Source organism: Haliotis rufescens, unplaced genomic scaffold (genome assembly GCF_023055435.1).
Source record: "Haliotis rufescens isolate VD_foot unplaced genomic scaffold, xgHalRufe1.0.p SCAF_7, whole genome shotgun sequence".
Classification (NCBI taxonomy): domain Eukaryota; kingdom Metazoa; phylum Mollusca; class Gastropoda; order Lepetellida; family Haliotidae; genus Haliotis; species Haliotis rufescens.
Genome location: NW_025964361.1, coordinates 34,727,568 through 34,753,657, shown reverse-complemented (window position 1 = coordinate 34,753,657; position 26,090 = coordinate 34,727,568). Strand labels below are relative to the sequence as shown.

At 42.3% G+C, this 26,090-nt stretch overlaps 1 protein-coding gene across 9 annotated transcripts in view; it reads right to left on the bottom strand.

Annotated features, from left to right (window-relative positions):
- Window positions 1–22,876, bottom strand: part of LOC125376074 (CD109 antigen-like) — a 45,248-nt gene extending 22,372 nt beyond the window's left edge. For 6 of the 9 annotated variants that reach the window (XM_048387563.1, XM_048387562.1, XM_048387565.1 and 3 more), the window contains exons 1-18: window positions 22,818–22,876; window positions 21,903–21,964; window positions 17,785–17,939; window positions 17,631–17,656; window positions 15,597–15,750; window positions 14,031–14,101; window positions 13,671–13,796; window positions 13,171–13,210; window positions 12,447–12,531; window positions 11,576–11,690; window positions 9,808–10,035; window positions 9,115–9,339; window positions 8,001–8,099; window positions 7,498–7,560; window positions 7,178–7,363; window positions 6,682–6,831; window positions 6,094–6,267; window positions 5,556–5,613 (exon numbers count right to left, since the gene is read on the bottom strand). In XM_048387563.1, the coding sequence (XP_048243520.1) occupies window positions 5,556–5,613; window positions 6,094–6,267; window positions 6,682–6,831; window positions 7,178–7,363; window positions 7,498–7,560; window positions 8,001–8,099; window positions 9,115–9,339; window positions 9,808–10,035; window positions 11,576–11,690; window positions 12,447–12,531; window positions 13,171–13,210; window positions 13,671–13,796; window positions 14,031–14,101; window positions 15,597–15,750; window positions 17,631–17,656; window positions 17,785–17,939; window positions 21,903–21,955 (2,008 nt within the window). In that variant the 5' untranslated portion in view covers window positions 21,956–21,964; window positions 22,818–22,876. Of the gene's footprint in view, window positions 1–2,324; window positions 2,470–3,682; window positions 3,819–4,955; window positions 5,095–5,555; window positions 5,614–6,093; window positions 6,268–6,681; window positions 6,832–7,177; window positions 7,364–7,497; window positions 7,561–8,000; window positions 8,100–9,114; window positions 9,340–9,807; window positions 10,036–11,575; window positions 11,691–12,446; window positions 12,532–13,170; window positions 13,211–13,670; window positions 13,797–14,030; window positions 14,102–15,596; window positions 15,751–17,630; window positions 17,657–17,784; window positions 17,940–21,902; window positions 21,965–22,817 lie in introns of all 9 variants that reach the window. The other 3 variants (XM_048387568.1, XM_048387569.1, XM_048387567.1) reach the window with 3 other exon arrangements.
- Between the last annotated feature and the right edge of the window lie 3,214 nt (window positions 22,877–26,090).

The window sequence follows — 26,090 nt, the reverse complement described above, 5'->3', positions numbered from 1 at the left end:
TGGTTGTTGATATTGCAAGAGGCAAGATAACGGTTTCCAAAGCTAACTCTAAAGTGGTCTAACCTATGTTTGGGGGGAAAGAGTTAATGAATTGTGTTAGATGCTGCTTTCAACAGTACACTGCAAACACGAAAACGTCGTTTTTTCCGTATATGGGCATTGGACGGAAAAAACGACGTTATTTGGACGCTTTCTAACCATCGTTTTTCCATCGAGAATCTGACGCTTGAAAAACTCGACGTTTTTCCGTACACTTTCTAGACGCTCACCCATTAATCAATTTTAATGAATTTTTAGTCGTTTTTCCGTCCAATGTCCATATACGGAAAAAACGACTTTTTCGTGTTTGCAGTGGTATACCGGTTATTTGGTGGCGTGCTTCAGAATAACGGTCGGCAATAACACATGGACAACATGATTGATGAACACAACATATAAATTGGTGTTTGGGGAGGTATGCTATTTTCGACGGTTTCAATGATCGTGATGGCCTAATGATTAAGGCCTTCGTTCGTCACGCCAAAGATCTGTTTTCGATTCACTTGCTTGATGTGTAAGTCCCACCCCGACAAACTCTTGATAAACCAGATAAGAGTACTTAACGTGACGTCCAATACTACTCAGTCGTTTCCAGGACGAATGCCGGTTATAGTCATATTATAGTCAAAGTAATATTACATGACCAGTATTCTCAGACAGTTCTGTTTAATTCCTATTTTCCAAAGGGCCTGACATGTACTCTTTGCACGCAGGAACTTTCCCTTGCACGGAAGTTATATCGAGAAGAAAGAAAATATTATTTGGGAAAGACAAGCCGAATTGACGGGGAATGTAACTTGTCGGTTGACAAATACCCAGTAGAAGAGTTCGTCCAAAGCCATGTTTCTGGAAAGTCACTGCGTATTTTCTCCACTTCCTGGAGTGGTGCGTGGTATGTATCGACCCCGCCTCCTGTTCCTGCATCAAATCCCATCCCATTAATCATTCCAGGCATATGCATAAGCCCTGGAGCAGACAGGTTTCATCGCACTATTTACCATTCTGTTTAATTCAACTGATGTGTATAGAAATGAATGACAATTTCCGTGTGACTTGAAATTGGACTGGGGCGTGAAGGTGGTTGTTGGATTAAAACTTAGGCATAATATATTATTGTACACCAGTCTATAAAGGACGTGAACGTTGTCACTTTCAGTCGATCGGATGACTTAAATCACAATAAAAAAAATTCATATATGCTGCCACATTTAAGTGTATATAATGGATCTAAAATGACAGTTTACATGACGCATACATTCACTGTGTGTAAAATGATCAGTATGCAAGCATAACGTTTTGTTAAGAAATGTATAATCAATGTTATACAATGTAGTTGAGACCAACTGGGCATTAAAAGTTAAACACATTCTTTTTGTACTGGTTTTATATACAGTAATTGTCAAACTGCAATCTATAAGCAATCGATGTCTGAAATAATACTTCGTTTCAAATCGTGGCACACAATCCTATGGCAAAATTGGCACGCAATCGTACGATTAAGTTCAATTTTCTTTTTCAATTGTTAATTTTGCATTAGAATGATAAAAAAGACTACGTAACCAGGGCCAAGTAGGTGAGGTGGCATGGGGTTTAACGTCACATCCACGATTGTTGCACTTATATAGCGACGTGCATGCGCGTGTGTGTGACTGCTTGTACTAGTCCGGACAAATTTATAGTGCAAGCCTACTGAGATACCATGCGCAGTTATGAACACCCCATCCAGACACAGTTTACCGACTCCGAGCCGACCAGTCCTTGTTTATCCCTTAATGCCGATCACCAAGCAGGGTAACAACAAGTACCACCTTTTAACGTATTTTGGTATGATACGGCCGGGGATCGAACACCGGACCGTCCGCTCTCCCACTAGACCATTGAGGCGGTCCCCTTCGATAAATATCATGTCGCTTTGTTCATATGATATGTACGTATATACCCCATACATGTTTTCATAATCTTCCTCACATACGTTTATTTGTTGATAAATTCAACTTGTGTATCCCGTATGCACTATTTAAAACATTTTAACAATGCGGTTGAGACTTATTTAAATTACCTATATGCATGTATTACCTATATATTGTATATTCATATTCTGTCACTGTATACTCTGTAAAATAGAAGGGGCATATAGCCTACACCATTTGAAGACAAAATTATCATTATTATTATGATTATTGTTGTTGTTGTTGTGACTATTATCTCCTTAACTTGCAACTAGCGAGACAGTGAAAGAAGGGCAGGGGGTATAGCACATGCAACACATAGCTACCAGGTAATACCTCGTGGTAAGGTTTGTCCAAAGCCAGGTCTCTGGGAAGTCACTTCGTATTCTTTCTACCTCTTTCATATTTTGTGTTGGCAGCCCCACCTGGTGGTGCGCCATACCGGGCATACCTCCGAGCATCGATTCAAATATAGGGGGAGCTACAACGATTGAGTGAGTGAGTGAGTGAGTGAGTGTGTGGGTGGGTTGGTGAGTGCGTGAGTGAGTGAGTGAGTGCGTGCGTGCGTGCGTGAGTGAGTGAGTGAGTGAGTGAGTGAGTGCGTGCGTGCGTGCGTGAGTGAGTGAGTGAGTGAGTGAGTGAGTGAGTGAGTGAGTGAGTGAGGATTAACACCGCTTTGAACAGTATTCCAGCTATATAACGGCGTCTCAGCATGAAATTATGCAGGCCTTAGACGTTTACCACACTTGTGAAACCCACGAACACGGGTATGGTCCTGACCCAGAAACAAAAATCGGGGCGAACCGGGAGTCGACCCACGACAATAGGTTTCTGGCGTTCCCAAAGGACGCAACACTGCTCAGCGAATTGCGGCACCTCAGACGATGCTATAGATGATGACGTTTAACCCAATGGCTACATATTACTGGTGTCTAAAATATTTGTGTTTATCCTTTAACGTCTTGTCAATCTAATTTGTTGTATATAGTATGCTATTTTTAATAATATCCTTCGGAGAGCAATATCTGAATTATCACATGTATCTACACATTTAACTATTTTTAGGTTAATATATTAAAAAGAATTAAAATGTGTGTTATTATTTGTAAAGTGTAAACAATTTGTCTATGAAAGTCATTACACCATGACACTGATACATATCAAAAGTAAAATATTCACTACCTCTTCTAGCTATAGGCAAGTGTATCCACTTTCTTGTGCTTAGTACCTTTTCAGTTTATTAAAAGGCAGCGTGCCTTTAATTAAGTCTGCCTAACGGGACATAATGTTTACACTGTGTTCGGTTAAGAGAACTGTGGATTCCGATGTGTGTATTTCTTCTGTGGGGAGAAGATGTAGGACGAGTTCACACGCGATACCAATCTAAGTACATATCAAATATTGAGATCATGTGAAGAAATTCTCAATGTGAACACGGATACAATGTTTATGCACAATTCGTCTTGTGTATTTATTTATTTATTTATTTATTTTTTTATTTATTTATTTATAGTCTGAATTTATTTTGTTTAATGCTCTAACACATCCTTTGACATAACATTATGGTCATATATATATGACTTTATGATCCAATATGAGGTTATAAGTTGAATCTCGTGAGTCAGGGGGCGTGGTACACAGGTGGAAAATGCACAAGAAGCAGCTATAACTACTGTGTGTCTTTATTTAGTTACCCGGCAGTTGTGTTCATCCACAACCATGTCTCTGGGAAGTCAGTACGAACTTTCTCAACCTCTTTCAAAGTTTCAGGAGCCTGTATTCCCTTAAGGACATGTACTGATTCCAATACGGCCTTATCTATTGTGTATACTTCAATAGAAAGCCAAAATAGTTAATGGGAGTAAAAGGTTTATGTTAGCACGCCATGATGTCATGCCTAAATTACCAAAAGGGTATTTATACAAAATATCCAAAAAACATCAATGTAGATCTTATAACTTGTTGTGATGCTGTATTTTAAGGCATGCTCAATAATGAATGTTAAGAATGCTACATAATCTTTTAGACTGAAGTCTGTTTGTTTTTTGTTTAACGCCGCATTCAGCAATATTCCAGCTATATGACGGCGGTCTGTTAATAATCGAGTTTGGACCATACAATCCAGTGATTGAAATTATGAGCATCGATCTCCGCAAATGGGATACGTTGACATGCATCAACCAAGTTAGCGAGCCTGACATCCGATCCCGTTAGTCGGACCTTACGACAAGCATGGGTTGCTGAAGATCAATTCTAACCCGGATCTTCTCTGGTAGCCAATTCGGTCGCCTCTTAAGACAGGCAATGGGGTCCTGGTGACACATTCCTCTCCGGGACCCCACGGGGAGATGGAGTAAGTGTAGGGGTGATACAAATCATGTGGACAATGTTTCAGACATAAGACCACATAAAGGTTTATACTCAGGCGACGTCTCTTGACGTTTCCCCAATTAACATATTTAATTTAGAACCAAATATGTCCAATAAAATAAACGTTGAACTGTGTCAACAGACCATGTCCTGGTAAGGTAAAGATCATAGCTATGGCGATCACTCATTCAGTTTCACTGTTAGGATGCAATGCTTCTAATCTTCCCTGATTAAAGCAGTTAACTTATGGTCAAGTCGTTTTATCCTAGCAGGCGTGAGGGCAAACGCTAAGGTAAGACTAAGAGTCTGTCAGTTCACTAAAATAATGCGTGTGGCCATGTTTTCGGGAACAAAGATTAACACAAGGGCCACAAGATCATTCCCTGATTTTAGAGTCTGTTTCAGGAATGCACACAGTTATGACAGGCGCGTATTACGAAGGCGTTGTGTCTATATCGGCAATCACGGTCGCGGTATTGTTTAAAATTGCGGAGGATGTCATTGGGTAGAACACAACAGCCAGAGCAAATGAAGCGCAGCAGCACAACTCCAGGGGAGACAGGGATATAATGGGGTATATATTCCTTCTGTAACTACCCGCTGGTCTTGTTGGTCCACAGCCAAGTTTCAGGGAAATCAGACCGAATTTTCTCAACTTCCTTCAGAGCAGCTGTTTGATGAGCCACTCCTCCGGGGAGCGGGCCAGCCATTCCCTTCTCGTAATACCGCACCGGATCTGACGTCATCCATAACCAATTATTACTGGGAACAAATGCCCGGCGTAAATAGATTATATGGTTTATTGCAATTAGGGGTTTTGTGATACTTAGTGAGGGGCATCGTGGTGAGATCTCGTCTATAATTGGGGTGCCTCGGAGACACATTTGTTCAGTTACTGCATAGAACATATTCGCTGGAAGGAGGAACCAAACGGTGTTGCTGGTTTTCTGGACATCCAGCTTGTGTGTGTGTGTGTGTGTGTGTGTGTGTGTGTGTGTGTGTGTCTTTTGTTAATGTTTTATTCGGAATCGAAACTACGACATTTCTGTTATTGATGGATAAGTGATGTGGTGATTCCGTCGATTAGATGATAATTAACTTTATTTGGCATTAAGATGAATAACGGTTTTGTATTGAATGTTGATTTATATATGTTTGTTATATGACATGTTTTTATATATAATTTTTTTAACTTACAGTAGGGCTTGACGTATTTGTACACAAGAGCATCAGTCATCACAGCCACCCCGGAGTTCTGGAATAAAATATGTATATTTCTAGTCATGGTAATATTATTTTGTAGCTTCGAAACACGTAGAGAACGCACAGTATAGACTGAGCCTTTTAGTCATTGTAATATTTAACTGCCTCAATAACTGGAAAATGTGTGAGACAAGAAAATCCCGACTTCTATGTACAGCTACGTATAGAGTAAATGCATCAATATAACAATTCACTTTTTCTACCAGTACAGATAAACACAATTAAGAAATACCAATGGAAAACGTATCCATTGAAGTCAACTACGCTAGAACTCAGGCAATGTTTAAAGTCAATGTTCTCAAATGTGTTTATCAAACGCAGTCAACCTCGGAGTAATACTGATTATACTTAAAATAATATATATATTTTTGACGAGAGGAACGAAGAAAAGGAAAACAACATTCCCTTCCGATTTGTGTTCGCGTGAAAAGCGACAGCTAACAGCCTGTGGTGTTGCCTAACGGTTACATACCTGGAAGATCTGGTTGGCGTCACTTCCGCCATAGTAGGTGGGGAATCCCCACCAGCCTCCCCAGGGTAGGACCATCCTCTTCCGGCGAGCAACAGCACCCAGAGGAATGGGGCCTCCAAATCCTCCTCCACCTACACTCTTGATAGTGTCGTATGACTTCAGTTCACTGATAACCTGTGATCAAACGGATCATAAAAATAGTGCTTCAAGATGAAATGTGTCAGTGGTAAGACTGTAGAATTTGCTTTTTTTGTGCCGGGTAACACTTGGCCGCACAGTGAACAACCTGGGAATGTGTGAATCAACTCAAAGCCTAATTTCACCTTGACCTACCTTGTATTGTGCGAGTCATGCCGCCACCAGAAACACGTTGCTATTCCTTGTCCTTCTGAACTTGTGTACGTCATGGTGGCAATAACACCTGTGTTTCCTTGACCTACCCCAGAATATGTGTGTCATGTCGGCATCAGACATTGTAGGACCTTGACCTATCCCAGACCGTGTCATGTCGGCATCAGACATTGTAGGACCTAGACCTATCTCAGACAGTGTCGTGTCGTCACCAGACTTTATAGGACCTTGACCTACCTCAGACTGCGTGATGTCATTTCCGGACTTGAGGAGGAGGACGCTCTGGTCTACGGCCAGGAGGTTGACCAGGGACTGGGGGTCAGCGGTGACCTGTACATTGACACTGTCACCAGGCTGGGCAGTTGTCTTGTCCATAGAGATAGACACCTGGAGTCAAAAATACAACTGAGTGACGCTGAGTGGCCATAGTCAGGCTGAAAGTAATAGTAATGACATCTACAGCTCTTTTACACTGTAAGGGACCGATCATTTGATATTGGGGGAGGTGGGGGCTTGGATTTTATCGAAAAAAGCAAATATGCTTCAGTCCATGGATTAAATTGTCTGCCACAAAAGTGCCATTGTTGCAAGGTGTTTTTCCTAAAACCATATTCAGGCTCATAATTTTAATTAAAAAATATTTGGTTTTGCAGAAGTATGATCAGTCCCAAAGTAGCCTTATCCCGATAAACTCATAATATTCAACTTAATATCGGACTATTGCAGTGCTTACCTTGTTCTCAAACGCGCCATCCACATCGAAGCTGACGCTGTCGGTGACAATCTCTCCATCTTTCCTGACGTAATACACAATGATCCGGGCATTAGGCGCCATCTTGGATGTAACCGGGATGGAAAATGATGCGAGGTTTGCTTTGTCGATGTAGCCAGTGGCCACGATGGAACCACGAGACATTACCTGGAATGAATATCAGGTAAAGTTAGCATCTGGACAAGAGGAGCAGGCACGTATGACCAACATGAACGCTTCAATCTCACTTTCTGTTTTAATCTGAGATACTAAAGTATCTATTTGTGTTGTACACAACCTACCTGGTAGAACAGCTCACTGATGGATTCGGTGACCTTGACGTCGAAATTCACATTGCTTCCGGCCTGTAAAACACAAACAAATTCTGTCATTACGATTCATTCAAATATCATTTGACGTCTACTTTTGTTTTCGACGCAATCTGCCACGTTCCTACATTGCGCCCCCCGACACCTCTATAAAAGTACATACGTCTGTGAACTCACATAAAATATAAACGCCGACCAAATTAGTGGTGAGACTAACATGAATGGATCCCATGATTGCCGTAAAAGGTGACTATGCTTGTCGTAAGAGGCGATTAACGGGATCGGGTGGTCAGGTTCGCTGACTTGGTAGATGCATGTCATCGTATTCTAATTGCGTGGATCGTTGTTCGAAATATCAATCACTGGATTGTCAGGTCCAGACTGGATTATTTACAGTCCGCCGTCATATATATATTGCTGATCATGGCGTTAAGCAACAAACAAACAAAACATTCACAGAGACCTGAGATACTTACTGAAAGTTGTTGCGATTTCAGGAGCAGCTGGATGTAGTTGTCACTCGGTGAGTAGCTCTTCTCGATGGACTTGCTGGAGGAAACCTTGCCATACTTTACCTACAACCAAGACCATTGATATGTCTTTGTCGGACGAATTCTTGAAGGAGAACTATTACAAATTATATCGAAAGGAAAAGTGTGATTGAATACACGGTTTTTGTATTTTTCATTTAGAATCATTTTCTGATGGACAACCAATATGAATCTTAATATCATTAAAATATTTTCTACTCCGATTTGATACCCCTCTGCCTTAAGATCTGACATAGGGGGTCACGTCGGGAGATCTTTCAAATAAACTTTCATTCTAGGTACTAACGAAGCATTCGGATCAGTATATGTGCTTTCTGTATCTCGAAAATGAGCGTAAAAGGGCAGTTCCAAATTGACAAAAAGAAGGTTGTTTTTGTTCTGAGGGTTTTCATTTGTTCCGAGCTTTTGGAAAATAGAGACAATGGGTGGTAAATCAATCTACCAAGCAGAAACTGCGACTGACAACATGTAGTCAAACGGTGACAAGATACGAATTAGAGCAGCCGTATCGATTTAGAAAGCTGAGTGATGAGATCCTTTGTTTGAATTGGGCGGTCAATAAAGGTGTATTTAATGTGATTTTCTGCTTTCTACGGCTTGGCATATCTTGATGGAAAGAATCGGGGCAAATATATGATTATAATGGCATTGAACTTGTCTGTAGCTGCATGTTACTGTAACCTGGGTGGCACAGGTGGCCCAGTCGTCTAAGGCGCCGCGATTCGCTGTGCAGAGTTGCGTTCCTTGGGCACGCCAGAAACCTATGATTGTGGGTTCGAATCCCAGTTCGCCCCGATTATGTTTCTAGGTTTGTCAGCACCATACCCGTGCTCGTGGTTTTCACCGAAGTGGTAAACGTCTGAGACCTGCATCACTTCGGGCTTTCCTCCCAAATTAAGCTGACACGCCGCGATATAACTGGAATACTGTTAAACCCAACTCACTCTCTCACTCTCTCACTCTCACTCACTACCGTAACCTGACAACACGCTACTGCATCGCCTCTAGGTCTGGTTAACTACATACTGGTTGTACTTACTGTAAGACTGACGCTGCTAGCATTGGCGGGGATGTGGACTTCAATGGGCACAAGCCCTGTGTCTGGGACTGAGAAAGTTTGGTCCGGGATGGTGTAGGAAGTCGTTCTGGGGTAGTAGAAGGCGGGAGTGGTCGTCTGTTTGATCTGACTGGTCACTCTTGTGCTCACGGTCACCCGCTGGGTGCTTGTCTGGACTGGGCGACCGTCTTGTTGCTGGACTTGCAGCTGCGGAAACACAACGATGATGACCAATGAATGTAATTATGACTCAGTGTCAGCAACCCTTTCAGAACATAATATACGTCATAAGTGAAGAAGTGACATTTGGAAAGGGACATCTTACAAATCAACAGCAGCTTCCATAAAATCAGTTAATTTAAGAAAAGATCATTGTGTTAATCATTTAGTTTTTTTACGTGACAATTTAACAGTATAACTTCTTTAAGTGGCATTTAGAAGTTGGTGTGATGAAGTAAGACAAGTTCTATGGATGAACAACTTCTTTATTACAATTAGTTGGACGTTTCGGTGTTTCGGTGTTGTTTAGCACTATCCATCACTTGCTTGATAAAGGTGTTAGGATCTACACCGAAACGTCGCACTAATTGTAATAAAAAAGTTGTTCATCCATAGAACTAGTCTTACTTAATTTAACAGTAGTTTTGTTCTGTGAAGCGGACTGTTTCAACTCACATAGGCGATGTATTTGAGACCCGGCTTGAAAGTCTTGGGGTCCGACGGGGCGAAGGACAGTTTGGTTGCGTACTGGTAGATCTTGACCGTGCTGGATCCATTCAGTGTTATACCAGTCAAGCCCTCCGTCACATTGGCGGTCACCTCGATCTTTTGGTTATTCAGGCCATTAGGGAACACCTTCTTCATGTCAGCAAGGGATAGCGTCACCTTGCTCTCGCCATCAATCTGGAAAAATGCATCACATGTCGATATAGTAGCGATAAAAAGGGAAGGAAGCAAATAGCCAAGGATTCAACCCGAAACACTATTTGCTACAGCTGCAGCTACTACATACGTCCCTACTACACCTACAATACCTCTGTCATTTACTGTTCCAACTACATCAACGACTTAAAACACGTTGAAGACTTCTACGACCAATACGCATGTACTACTACTACGACCAATACGCATGGACTACGACATGGACCAATACGCATGTATTACTACATGGACCAATACGCATGTACTATTACTAAGACCAATACGTATATACCAATCCTTAGACAATACGCATGCATTACTACAACGACCAATACGCATGTACCATTTCTAAAACCAATACGCATGTACTACTTCTACTACGACCAAAACCCTGTACCACTACAACGACCAATACGCATGCGCCATTCATGCGACCAACACGCATGTACTACTATTACGAGCAACACACATGTGCTACTATTACGAGCAACACACATGTGCTACTATTACGAGCAACACACATGTGCTACTACTACGACCAATACGCATATGCTATTACTGCGACCAACACACATGTACTACTATTACGAGCAACACACATGTGCTACTATTACGAGCAACACACATGTGCTACTATTACAAGCAACGCACATGTGCTGCTACTACGACCAATACGCATGTACTACTACTACAACGCCCAACACGCATGTACTTCTTATACGATCAATACGCATATACTAGTACTACGACCAATATATGCATGTACTGCTACTACAACGCCCAACACGCATGTACTTCTTATACGATCAATACGCATATACTAGTACTACGACCAATATATGCATGTACTGCTACTACGACCACAGATCATGTACTACTACTACTACTACTACTACTACTACTACCACTACTACGGACAATACGCATGTACTACTACTACGACAATACGCATCTACTAGTACGACCAATACACTTAAACTACTTCTGAATTTACTTCTTCGACGTGTACTGGGAGGAGAATGAATACTACTACGAATACGAATACTCCGGCAACAACGACCACTTCTAATTCTACTACAGCAACAACTACTATGAAGGCTACGACTTCATCTACGTGGACTACGTCTACAACTACGACGACTACCTCTATAACTGAGGCCGTTGCTACTACTGCTACTACTGCTACTGCAACTGTTCATATTATTGTTGCTATCACTACTAATTGCCACTACCATGTACATAAGTCGACCCGTGAAGATCTGGGGTACAATAGGTCTTCAGCAACCTATGCTTTCCCTAAAAGGCGACTATGCTTGTCGTAAGAAGCAACTAACGGGTTCGGGTAGTCAGGCTCGCTGACTTGGCTGATTCATGTCATCGTATCCCAATTGCTTGGATCGATGCTCATGATATCAGTCACTTGATTGTCTGGTCCAGACTCGATTACTTACAGACCGCCGTCATATAGATATATTGCTGAGTGTGGCGTTAAACAACAAACGAACAAACATAAGTAACTCACAGCCATTGTCTTCGTGATCATGGGCTCCGCTCCGTGGTAGTTCCAGGGCCGGTAGTATCGCTCCAACTTGGCCTCCAAGTTGATCGTTCCCTTTACCGGCTTGCCATAGGTGTACCTGGATAAGAAGCCATCAGTGATGAGATAACGAAACACTGGTCAACCTGTTTTACAGAGGGTAATTTTGACGGAAAACAGGCAGGGAAACATTCTCCCGAAAGTAACCCCATTTTGTGTTCCGGGGCAGAACATGTGCCTAGTTTGTGTTTAACGCCACACTCATCAATATTATATATCATGAGCTGCGACCTACACGGTTGGTTGGTTTGGTTGGTGTTTTACGCCGCACTCAGCAATATTCCAGCTATATGACGGCGGTCTGTAAATAATCGAGTCTGGACCAGACAATCCAGTGATTGATATCATGAGCATCGATCCACGCAATTGGGATCGATGACATGCTTCAACCAAGTCAGCGAGCCTGACCACCCGAGCGACCCACACCGTCGGGATATGTTAATTCGCCATCAACCAAGTTACCGAGCCTGACCATCTGATCCGATTACTTTTTAAGATCAGCATAGGTTGCTAGTGATAGATTTTGACTCGGAATCCTCCGTTTCTCAATTTATTCGCCTCTTACGACTAGAAATGGGGTGATGGGCACTTATTCTATTTCGGAGATAAAAACAATTTCGTGTTAGCCGATGTCGCGGACCTTGAAGTCGTTATGTGATGAGAACATAGCTGAATACAAAAACAGCTAAACCTCAACTCTTACCAAGATCACCTGACGTCAGTTGCATGTGAAATAAGTTCACTTGGAATACTTGTAACCCTCCAACAGTACAATGGAAAGACACTCTTGACTTACTTGGCTTTGACTGTGGCAGTGATGTGGTCGTCAGACACAAGTCCATAGCTTGGTAGCTCTACTGTTACCTCGAATTTGGGCAAAACTGAAAGAACGAAAACCGTTCAGTGATTATCATGTACAATGACAGATACATTATGAGTGAGTTGTAGTCAGCTATGTTTCAGCTTCATCTTCGAATCCCGGTTCACCCCGATTATGTTTCTAGGTTTGTCAGCACAATACTCGTGCTCGTCGGTTTCACCGAGGTGGTAAACGTCTGAGGCCTGCGTCACTTCGGGCTTTCCTCCCACATTAAGCTGACACGCCATGATGTAACTGGAATACTGTTAAAAGCGGCATTAAACTCAACTCACTCACCCAAGCTTCATCAGGGGCTTGAACATGATCGAATATGGACAGGACAAACAGGTTACTGAAAGCATGAATTACGATCCACACAATCGTGGAACAATGACACAAAACTCGCCAAGACACTGTGCCCGATGAACGACGCTCAACTTTAGTCAGATTGTGATTAATTGCAAACATGCCCTTCTAATCTGATGAGTCAGTCGGGTGTCCTCGTAGTTCTGAAGCGTCCGTACGTAACGCTCGCCATCCGCGTTCAAGTAACCTCTTGAGTTTACCGTGAAACAGCTGAATATTGTTAACACGTTGTAAACCAAAACTCGTAACCTCATTCACTAAATCAGTCGGAGAAATGTTCTTGTATAAATCTTACCATATTCAGCGATGGTGAACACCTTCTCTTCTGTCACAGCCTGCAAGACATACAGATTCACAATTATCACCAAGTTACGGATTTTTCAATATAGATGTAATAAATACATTATTAATGACATATGAACGATGAATGTATGTAGGCACGTTCAGTTCTTTGGAGGTGACGTGACATAGGGTTTGAGGTCACGTCCAAGAACGGTGTGTGTGTGTGTGTGTGTGTCCGGACTGATGTCCATTTTATAGTTCTAGCCCACTGAGATACCATGCCACAGACTAACATGCATACCCCCTTCAGACACAGAAAAATGACTCCGAGCCGACCAGTCATTGTTTTAGTGCCAGGCAGGGTAACAACAAGTACCATCTTTTAAGGTCTTTTTGGTATGGCGCGGCCGGGGATCGAACCCCGGACCTTCCGCACTCCGGGTGGACGCTCTACCACTACACCACGGAGGCGACCTCAGTTCTTAGTCAGAGATAATGGGGTAAACTACTTACACCGGCTGTGACCTTGATCTTCCAGTCACCGAGTACAGGTTGGCTGGAGGTGGGGAGGTAGTTTGTGTTGACGCCGCTAGCGTCCTTCACTGCCACCCACTGCTTGATTTTGTTTGAGTTGGGATCCTGTAAACATTGAAACACATGGTGTATTTACACATGACGACGATGCAGAGACTCTGGGATATTATCACAAATTAAAATATATTGTCTACATAATTATTTGTAAATATTATTTCGAATTTTTTTTAATGTATGTCCAACATAGAATTGTGTATTGGCACATTGTCAACAATTAATGAATTGCTGTTTGCTTAATTTTAAAAGAAATAATTTGTAAAGCCGTAAGATGTTACTCACGAAGATGTCGATGTTCATGTCGCCGGTGTACAGTTTCATGTCGGGGAACATGGCAAAGGCCCGGAAATGGACTGAAATTAACGAATGCAATAATTTTAGATCCACATCGCAAAGTAATTTGGCGTCATATATGAAGAGGAAATTACCAACCAGAACCACTGTTTTCTACTCGCACCATACCCGTAAGGGTCGGTCGGGTAGCCTAGTGGTTAAAGCGTTCGCTCGTCACGCGGAAGACCCGAGTTCGATTCCCGACATGGGTACAATGTGTGAAGCCCATTTCTGGTGTCCCCCGCCGTGATATTGCTGGAATATTGCTAAAAGCGGCGTGAAACCAAACTCACTCATTCACCCATACTCGTGCTTTTTTGTTTCAATGACCTGAAACGCTGTTTATTTCTTGGCCGCGAAACCTCTGAAATACTGTTCACAATGATGGAAACCCCAAACACATTAAACCCCTAAATACCAATTCATTAATGTGCGTATGTCAACTAATGCACTCACTAGCATGATATATAAATATCATTAATCAAATGAGGTCTTACTAAACAGCGTCCGGGGAACAATCAGCAACATTTGCTGGGTGGCAACCGTTGTTGTTGTAAAGGCGTTTCTTGGGAGCAGTGCAAGTCGTGGCACCACCCTAAGTGCGAGGGGCAGTCAGATGGGGAGTTGGATATATACATAGGCACCTTCGACAGAAGGCTGACGCTTCATGATCAGCAGTTATACGTCTTATTCATCACAAAATAGTTGGACCCTCCGGACTGATGAATAGCAATGGCTCCTACCAATTCCAACTGAATCAAATGGAACTAGAAGACCCTGTGTTCCACAACTGTTCCTGATTTCGATTCTTACCATTTTAACAGGTCATGTCAGAACGACGTTTCGCGAACTTTGACCGATCAATTAAATAACCAGTTAACAAGATATCGACAGCACGGGTTTGAAACTGGCGTCTTCCATACTACGCTACAAAAAATACAAGGACAAAATTCTGGATTTACAATTTGAAGACTGGCTGTAAGAACAGGTCATTCCACATTCTGGAAGTACTTCACTCAAGCTATGCAAGTCTCTTTTGTTTCAAATGTTTATCCCACTGAAGCAAGAGACAGACGATGATATGGAGGGAATCAGTCGTACATCCCGTTACTTCATCGGAATACTCCGTGTTCACCTTTCCGAAGTTGCATGATTAGAAAAAGTATTCCGATCACTTTCCAAATCTGTTAAGCGGCGCTTTGATTGGTCGTTCTGGCGTGACCGGTAATGTGATGCTTTGTTTGTTTGTTTGTTTAACGCCGCACTCAGCTATATTCCAGCTATATGACGGCGTTCTGTATATAATCGAGTCCGGACCAGACACTCCTGTGATTGCGTAATGGGATGTCTTCAGATGATTGTTTAGCGGTAGCGAAAACCAAGATGTGATTTTAATGAGCTTGTTAAATTACTCCCGGACGTCTTATTAAACCTCGCGGACGCTCCGGGGCGCTCTCGGACGCTCCCTGACTTTTAAACAGTAGGCCCCGTAAATTATCTCTTTCGTCGACTGACCTGTTTGACCAGGCTTGTACATGGCCTTGTCCGTCTGGATGAAGATGGACATGCTCTTGTGGTTGTAGGTCAGCGTTGTCTCGTTACTGAAGGTCAAACCACCACTTCCTGTCACCTTCAGCTTGTAGCTTCCGCTTTTGAGATCTTTGGGAACCTGATCATGCAAGGAGTCAAATGTGATCCTAATTCAAAAAGTGTTTCTACAGTGAATATAGATATCCACATCAAATAATGCATTACCAAACCAAACAATAATAGTGATAGAGGTAGACACGAGCAAATGAACCAGATGAGACAGTGTTATTTAACGTCACAACCAGCAACATGATGGCCTGTACAAAATCTTTGCTTTTTTCTTGTTTAACGCCACACTCAGCAATATTCCAGCCCCATGACGGCGGTCTGTAAATAATCAAGTCTGGACCAGACAATCCAATAACTGACATTATGAGCATCGAGCAATTGGGATACGATGAGATGCATCAACCAAGTCAGCGAGCCTGACCACCCGATCCCGTTAGTCACCTCTTACGACAAGCATGGTCGCTTTTTACGGCAACCATGGGTTGCTGAAGTCCTATTCAAACCCGGATCCTATTCAAACATCAGTGAGTGAGTGAGTGGGTGGGTGAGCATGGTTTTACGCCGCTTTTAGCAATATTCCAGCAATATCACAGCGGGGGACACCAGAAATGGGCTTCACACATTGTACCCATGTCGGGAATCGAACCCGGGTCTTCAGCGTGACGAGCGAACGCTTTAACCACTAGGCTACCCGACCGCCCCTGATCCACATCAAAAAGTGGTCCAACTAACCAGCAGAGATCCACGCCGTCAGGGTACGATGACACACACTCACCTAATTCTCATATTGTAGCTATAACTACCCGATCCTCGGAACTACTTTATCCAGGAGCCTACACATAATATAGACTTTGGGGAGATTTATTTATCATATAATGGGTAGGTTTCTCGACAGGATAAAGCCAACGGATAAAAACGATATCCGTTGGGGTCATATGCGATTAGAGATGCAAATATCAAAGGTTAAGTAGGACTACTTTCACTTTTTATAAACAAACATGGCGTCGCCCTCGTCATTCGGCGATCGAGTCAGAATTAACCATCGGGAATTTGGATAAACTACAGGGATAATTGCTATCATTATAAAAAAAACAGACTAATATACTGAAAATCAGTGTCTAACTGTGACGTAGCAAAGGCATTTTATAAGTTTTGCAACTTTGGAGATATAAATTACGAAACAATTTTGCGAGGGTACGAGGCCTAGCCAAGCGGGATCAGTAGCCATATCTGTGTTTGTAGACTTCTGCGGCTTGAAACCTTCTCCACAAATTAAATAGTTGGATTTGGCCGAAATATGTTTGAATTGTTACCTTGTTTCGTTTTGTCGCTGTGTGTATATCTGACTACACTTCTTAACGTTATGACAGGACAGACCGACTGTCAACAACGTCTGACCGTGGCCGTGACGTCTCATAGACTAGGGTTAGAGTAGCTTCCCTTTGACAAAGGGCAGTTACTCTAGCGGACAGACCGATGGATTGCCGCGAAAGGCAATTAAAGACAACTGTTGTTTTGCGTATATGCTGCTTCGCCACTGTATAAGAAACAGATTTCAGTTGAAACCATATTGGCTTCACTCACTGTCCGACTGACACATCACTTACCCTGTGACGTAATAAATATTAATGCGCGCATTCCAGGAAAACTCGCAATGTTTGGGTAATGTTTGTGAGAGAGGGAAAGCGATTTTAAAGCACAGAATTAAAGAATGACATTATATGATAAAGAGGTCATCACGCTTGTGTGTTTGGGGGATGGTAAATATCCTGTATTAGGAATAAACACTTTGTATTTAACTCGCCAAGGCTTGCTAAATACAATGTTTATTCCTAATGCAGGATATTGACCATCCCCAAACACACTCGCGTGATAACCTCTATTGGTGATGAATAACTCGATCCGTATATTAATATAAAACAATAGAATAAATAAAATGGTTCTAATTACCTTGATGGTTATACTTTGGGGCTGACCTGTAAATAAAAATCTCTATTGATTTTCAAAAAACAATGTGTATAGCTACATAGGTTATAGGATACTCGGATACTATTGGTTTGTTAACAAATAGCGATAATAATGGTCATTCTGAATGGTTACCTACCTTGCACAAGAACTCCGCTTGCAGAAGCGATGGATTGCGTCCCCTTAACGAGCGCGGCCTTGACATTGACGTTAGCGGTGGCTTTGAGGATGTTGGCACTGACCTCAAAATCCATGCCCGGTCTGACGGATGTCGGGGAGAGCACGACATAGGAACTGGAACCCAAATGCCATTTCTATATTTGATCTATACCTGGTCGACATATGCATGAACTACATCATATTGAGACTATTCTCCTATATCGAGGCGTGAGTTTAACGTCGCATATATTGAGTGAGGGAGTTGGGTTTAACGTCGCTTTTAACGATATCAGTAAGGAAGTTGGGTTTACGCAACTTTGGACAGTATGTCAGTAAATTCACGTTGTGTGAGCTTCGTGTGAAGGAGTGAGTGGTATTGTTCAACGCCGCTTTTAGCAATATTCCAGCAATATCACGGCGGGGGACACCAGAAATGGACTTCAAACATTGTACCCATGTCGGGAATCGAACCCGGGTCTTCGGCGTGACGAGCGAACGCTTTAAACACTAGGCTACCCGACCGCCCCTCGTGTGAAGGAAAGCCCCAGTGATGCAGGTCTTACACGTTTACCACTTAAAGTACTACCAATCCTTGATACATAGCCATGACGAATCTAGGATTCGAACACACGCTTCTGACACACTTAAGGACGCAATTCTGTAGAGCATGCCGTAGACGCCTGGGCCACCCGTGCCTCCTACACGTATATTAATGATATGATGATAACGACGTAATGACACAGGACTGTCCACCATTGAATATGCAAAATACGGCTGCTAAACACGCGATCACAATACGAAAGGGTGCACGGGTGGCAGAGTTGCGCCCCTTGGGAACGCCAGAAACCTATGATCGTGTCTGCATCATTTCGGGCTTTCCTCCCACAGTATGCCGACACGCTGTGATATAACTGGAATACTGTTCAAAGCGTCGTTAAACCCAACTCACTCACTCACTCAAAGCGGCGTTACACCAAACGCACTCCAATGTACTGTAAGTGTGCACGGTAAACCTGACCTGGATGACCAGCTATCAATGTTTCTGTAACTCTTAAATCTGAAACGTCAATCAAGATTGTCGTGCGGTACACACAAAACCAAAGAGATTTACACAGTTGACATGGCCTTACTTAACTCGTCATCAAGTCGAGAGACATATCTTTCCATTAATCTTGAAGGTTTTCATCTGACACGCCGTGATACAACTGGTAAACTGTTCAAAGAGGCGTTAAACCAAACTCACTCACAATACAAAATGTAGGGCACGTTGCTGCGACCCCTGACACTGATACAAGTATAGGTTGCTGAAAACCTATTCTACCCCAGAATCTTCACAGGTCAAAATATCTGTGTCAATAAATATGCCTGTATAGGCTGCATTGGCAGATTTACGGCTTCACTGCATTATTTTGAAAATTGAGCTCCACCTTACATTTGTCGATGAGGCAACACAAGTCGATACCGTGCGTTTCCCAACTGCAATGTTATTAAGCATTGCACCATGTCCGTATGTGAAGTGAGTGGCTACGTTTAAGCGCCACCTTTGACGGCATTCCAGCACGACGGAGTACACCAAAAATGAATTTTCCCCATTTTTCCCATGTTGGTCATCGAATCAAGGCCTACTGCGCGAGTCGCGAAGGCTTTTAACACCAGGCAAGGCTACCACCCCTGTCTACTGTCTATCAATTGACTGAGTGAGTGTGGTTTTACGCCGCATTGGGCAATATTCCAGCAATATCACTGTGGGGAAATGGACACATTCTACCCATGTGGAGAATCGGATCCAGGTGCGGCGTGACGAGCGAACGCTTTAACTTACCAGGCTAGTCAGCAGCTCCTGTGTCTATCACGGTAACAGAGACACATACCCTACACCACTGTTTCCTACTTGTCGTGCGCCCGTGAAGATCCGGGGTAAAATAGGTCTTCAGCAACCCATGCTTGCCGTAAAAGACGACTATACTTGTCGTAAGAGGCGGCTAACAAGACAGGGTGGTCAGGCCCGCTGACTTGGTTGATGCATATCATCGCATCCCAATTGCGTGGATAGATGCTCATGATGTCGATCACTGGATTGTGTGGTCCAGACTCGATTATTTACACACCACCGAAACATAGTTGGGTATACTGCTGAGTGCGGCGTTACACAGCAAACAAACAAACTTCTTATCGTGGTTTACGGATGTGTTACAGTATTTAGAAGCGTGTTGCTATAGTAGTCGAAACAAAGAGAAAACTAAAATTGCCAAAAATATATTGTCTTTAGCGACCTTTAACAGTAAACAGCCGAGGCGTAGGGTGACAAATGTAATGAAAGACTGTCTAAGTGACTCGTGGCACAAGCGACAGTTATTTACACACATCGACGCAGCAATGTCTAGTACTTCGGGGTAAAGCGAGTTATCTAAATGTTTGTGGACGTACTGAGACCTGTGAGAGGACGAAACAAAGAAATGTCTTCACGTAAAACCTGCCCGCTAAATCTCGCATCAGTACATTATACATGAGACTAGCTCATTGCGTGTCAAGGTTCAAACGTGAGTGTAGGTTAACCAGTCTGTTGTCATGGTTATCGGCAAGGCCGCGGCCAGTTTGAAACAGTAGCCTTGGTCAATCCGTAAATTTTGTTAAATGTTTGTTGACACCAAAATAAGTCATATATAGTTAAGAATGTCCACTGCGTTTGCATTAAACGAAACAACTCAAATATTTCAAAAAACCAAGCCAGGGTATTCTCAAAGGCCACCGGGGACTGTGTAGCCAATAATATAAATGTCAAAATGTCATGCGTCTATTCTTCTGGAGTATTGCGACACATCACGTGTAAACACATCAAAATGCTTCTACAGTAATCCTCGCAAACTCAAATAGTTTATTTGCTTGTAATATCCGTAAAGGGTGTGATTGGTCCGGGCGCATCCGTGTTGAATCATCACGGCGAATAAGCGCTGCGGTGATAGCGATAATGGCAGACTTAATACACATGGAATTTGTGTAAAACAATATTTACTCGCTGAATACACAAACCTTGCCGATTCGTTACAGGGTGATTAAATGTTTACACTGATGGACATGTAACCAGGGTAACATTTATCAGGTGATTAATTAAATTCCTAGTCTCGTGGTTAAAGCGATCCATCGTCATATTGGAAGCCGGGCTTATTTCGTCACAATGGTACGATGTGATTTGTTTGTTTGTTTGTTGTTTAACGCCGCACTCAGCAAAATTCCAGCTATATGACGGCGGTCTGTAAATAATCGAGTCTGGACCAGACAATCCAGTGATTGGCATCATGAGCATCGATCCACGCCATTGGGATATGATGATATGCACCAACCAAGGCAGCGAGCCTGACCACCCGATCCCGTTGGTCGCCTCTTACGGCAAGCATGGGTTGCTGAAGACCTATTCTACCCCGGATCTTATCGAGTTTGGGTACAATGTGATAAGTCCACTTAAGTATGGCGTTCATCCATTCTCATCTACTCACCTCGACTTAAACAACCTTTAAACAAGTTATGTTTAAGCCGAAATTGAAACATCTATTTAGTGTAAAATTCTCGAACTTTGGTTGCAAAAATATGCTATGGTCTTTGGGATCAGTGTTCTGATAGAGCTCAGAAAAGTCAACGCTTGTGTCCTGCGCGGTGGTTTCGTTTTATGTTTTATGTTTTATGTTTTATTTTTGGTAAAATGACCAGCAGTTGTAATGAGGAACAGGTGAATCTTTGTTAAAAGTATTTTTTTGAAATTCGACACCCGTTGCCTGGGTCCAAGTCGCATTACTATTGCCACCGCTTTATAGCAGAGTTTAAGGAATAAGGCACCAAGATACACGAGATCATATCTAGGTACAGTGGGGCTATGTTAACTCGAAGACTCGGTGACAATCGAACATAATATTCTACATGTCGATTTCGAGACAAGCGAAGTGCCAATATTGGACAATAGTTCTGTTGAGACTCTGATGGAACCACTAGTCACTTCGGTTAAACGATATTTCGATATAGTGGAGTTCAATTTAACGAGGTTTTATTGTTATGTTTGTGTATTGATAAATTAAAGCCTATTTGTGAAATAAAATGTATACTTACTCTTTGGCGAACGTCGCCCCCAGGAGGACAACTAGGACGAAGAACTTCAGCATCGTGGCTACCTGGAAAACAAGAAGAGAAGTGAACTTTGGTTTGAACACAGAAATGTACCTCACATTCATTTACGTTGTTTGAAAGATTACCGTGTGCCGACTGACATTTGATAACAATGCCCCGGATATCTGAACACCATCAGGAAATTACGACAATACTGCAAACGATTGTTTTTTTTATTAAATTGAAAGACATTGTGTAACTTGATTTTATATCTCGATATTATCAATGTCCTTACTGACAGAAGTCACCACCTAATCTCGTTAAGCCGGTGATTAAATACAAATAGTTCCCTTCAACCTGGTATGTTATGTCCGAGAAATGCAATAAATGAAATTGTGAATTTGTTGACAGCTCAATTTCACGAGTCAATTGTACTTTTATAATACTAAGGCATTGAGTTGACAACTATCCATGCACAGCTATATATATGAAAACGCCAAATCAATGAAATATTTAATGTCCGAGAAACGGAAATAAAAGAGCTGTCAAAATCTCGATGGCTCAATTTTGAGAGTGGATTTCAATTCTGTAATGGCAAACGTTTTCATTAAATAAGCATTAATATAGAGCGAAATTAGAACGCCTCGCCGCCGAACTTTTCTCAGCAATCGATTTTCAGTTAAATATAGATATACATTATACTTATATGAGAATAAAAACTCAGAACGTCTTGAAAGTTTTTCTCAATCACCAAATCGTGATCATAAACATGCGGGTCCAGGAATTTCTTTTTGAAACAATCGTCTACTAAAGTGCGTATACAGTACACGGTACTTTCAAGGATATCAGATGAAAAGGCAAGGTCGTGAAGAAAGTGTATGGGGATCCCACACGACCGTTGTACCCAAAGTTTCTCACCTTAACAAAGTCAGCCCCTCAGCTCATCTGGGCCAAAAGCGGATGGTCTTATATAGCGTCCCCACAGGGAGACAAAGCAGGTGACCGACCATATCTCAAGTGTTTTTAAATATGTTCCTTTTAGCTGACAGGGTACACACACCACGAGATTACACGTGTGACATTCAACTCTACCCGCCGAGTTGATTCCCTCCACCCGGGCTGATCACATTCAGCTCTACCCGCCGAGTTGATTCCTTCCACCGGGGCTGATCACATTCAGCTCTACCCGCCGAGTTGATTCCCTCCACCCGGGCTGATCACATTCAGCTCTACCCGCCGAGTTGACTCCCTCTACCCGGGCTGATCACATTCAGCTCTACCCGCCGAGTTGATTCCCTCCACCCGGGCTGATCACATTGAACTTTACCCGCCGAGTTGACTCCCCCCACCAGGGCTGATCACATTCAGCTCTATATATGGTTTAACGCAATTTATTCCAGCAATATCACGGCGGGGGACACCCATGAAGGGAATCGAACGTCTTCGGCGTGACGAGCGAACACTTTAGCCACCAGGCAACCCATCGCCCTAGTTAGTATTAGTATTTGTGTGGGGTGGAGCGGCGTTTAAAGCGCATACAAAGTAAGACCTTCATGCGTTATAGTCTGTGACATTCGTAAATGCAGCGTTTATCAATTTCCATTTATTGAGATACACTTGTACCCCCGGAGATGCATGGATTTAAATACAATATTGGTATGGCATCGATATTCAAATTGCATTCATCCGGTTTATTTTTTGCACCTGCATTATATATGAAAACGGGTTTATACTGTACAAAACTGATATATTAGGGTCGTTACAACCAAAATATCTGCAATCGAAGCAAATTTATTGTACTGAGATGCGATCTCCAACTTTGCTGAAGATGTTTGATGATGTTAGTTAATGAATCTTCATGATAACACGAAATATGACGATTCAACTCATGATAAGGTGTTCATACATTTGAAATTGGCCAACAAGGGTATGGATTTAATTAATTAAGGAAATATCTTCCAAAATAAATATATGTTTCAAAATCAAGATATCATACTCCTATACCAACACCATTGCATCCAAAAATTTCGAAACAAAAAGTCATGCAAAATGCATTCGATGGTACATCCAGCAAATGTGTTTGCAAATACACCCACATTCCTATGCACCTGCTGAACATATCATCACTGGTTATCGCTAGTTTTTGGAAGGATTCACAAGCTCCATGAGAATTTCTATGACTTCAAATTACCACTTTTGTCACAAAACTCATTTCTTACAGTTCTTGCTGAATGAAGTGGACATGGTAACCATTGTTGGTGCATTCAGACCCGTTGCACGTCATCGTACTCCAGCCGCTCGGGACGTTGCTCATAATATTGATCACTTGATGGTCTGGTCCTGATTATTTTCAGGTTCCGTCTCAGCTTGAATATTGCTGAGGACGGATGCAAGGAAACAACTAAGTCATCCATCAATACACAGTTCCAGTTGTAAAGAACTATTCAGAGACCTATTCAGAAAGTAGCATGTTTTTACAGATTTATAATGATACGGCTTTTCCATTTTTGTGTGTTCAGCTGCATCCCTCATGTATGTTCGGAACCTATGCTAGGGGGTTCGAATCGCACTGGTTATAGTCTTTGGTTTGTCAGCAGCTTGCCAGTGCCCGTGGATTTCAACAAGCTAGTCAACGTCTAAGACCTGCGTTACATCAGGCTTTCCTTACGCTGCGAGTTAACTAAAATACTGTTCAAGTAAACCAGTTGTAAACACGAACATTCTTTTGGAGGTTTTGATGAGTCATTTGATTAATTATCTTTAGCATTCATTCATCCATGTTGATTATTATGTGCATGTACAGTGTCATGTTGACACATCTATATCCACCTACCAATTGCAACAATTGTGTTGGGAGAAGACAAACAGGCTGTAATCCCTTGAATTCATTGACAATCATACCTTCAAACAACCTATTCATGAATATCTGTAGTGTGCCTGCCGTGATGGAGATATTCGTTATCTACGGAAGTGAGATATACAGAGAAACGACCACGGGATAGTCACCACCTCATTTAAATCAGATGTTAGTTCTTGCTACTGCTTCACAAAGGTCTAAGGACATCCCCTTACGGGGTCACGTCAGAACGATCTTTCACCCGACCAATCAGAGCGCCACCTACCAGATCAGGAAAGTGACAGTCGAAATATGTTTTCTAATCATGCAACCTCGAAAAGGTTAACACGGGTTATTCCGAACGACAGGTACGGGCTGTACGACGGCTGAAATTGTCGAACGTCTCTCGCTTCAATGGGATAAACATTTGAACGAAAGAGACTTTGCATAGCCCATGGGAAGTACAGTAAACTACGGTTATAACGAAGTCAAAGGGACCACCAATTTTAGTTCGATATAACCGCAGTTCGTTATAAGCATATATACAGCACAAATACAGCAATTGACCGGGACCATACATAAAGTTCGTTATATCCTTCAGCTCGTTATAAGCGTGTTCGTTATAAACGTAGTTTACTGTACTGCCATATAGTCTCGGCCATCTATTAGACATTCCAGAATTTTCTTTTGTTCAGTTTTCAAATTTTGAATCAAGAACTTCGTCAAAATATATTTCAAAGCGACGTAGTCTGGAATGGAAGTCGCCAGTTTGTCACTAGTGCCGTATAGCTCAAGAAAACTGCTTTCTGATTGGCTAATGTCGACTTCTTGTTAGTTATTTCATTGGTCGGTCAAAGTTCGCGAAAGGTCGTTCTGACGTGACCTGTAATGGGATGTGATCAGACCTTTGTTTTGCGATGGCGAGGACTAAGATCTGATTTTATAAAGATTGGAGAGTCATATGTATGTCATGTGTATACCGTTTTTAATTTGAACAAAATCAGTAAATGCGCTATCGTGTCACTGGGTTTTCTGGTCTATCACTGGTACTGGTCGTATCACTGTGGTACTGGTCGTATCACTGGCCCCACAGAATATTGTTCTGCGGGTGTCAGGCAACAAACAAGCACTTACTTTTTATGCACATTCTGTGAGTGTGGGTGCTACCGGTAGGGTGGGACACGCCTACCCATTTCGCGAACACTCTGGCATCATCACTGATTTTTTTGTGCACAATTCCTTTAATTTTAACCGCTATTTTTCCTTATACGCCACATGCTATTTGTTTCGGCGAAAAATCGAGATGTGATATTCTCTGCCGATGACGTTGTGATAAATTCAATACAAACAAAGAG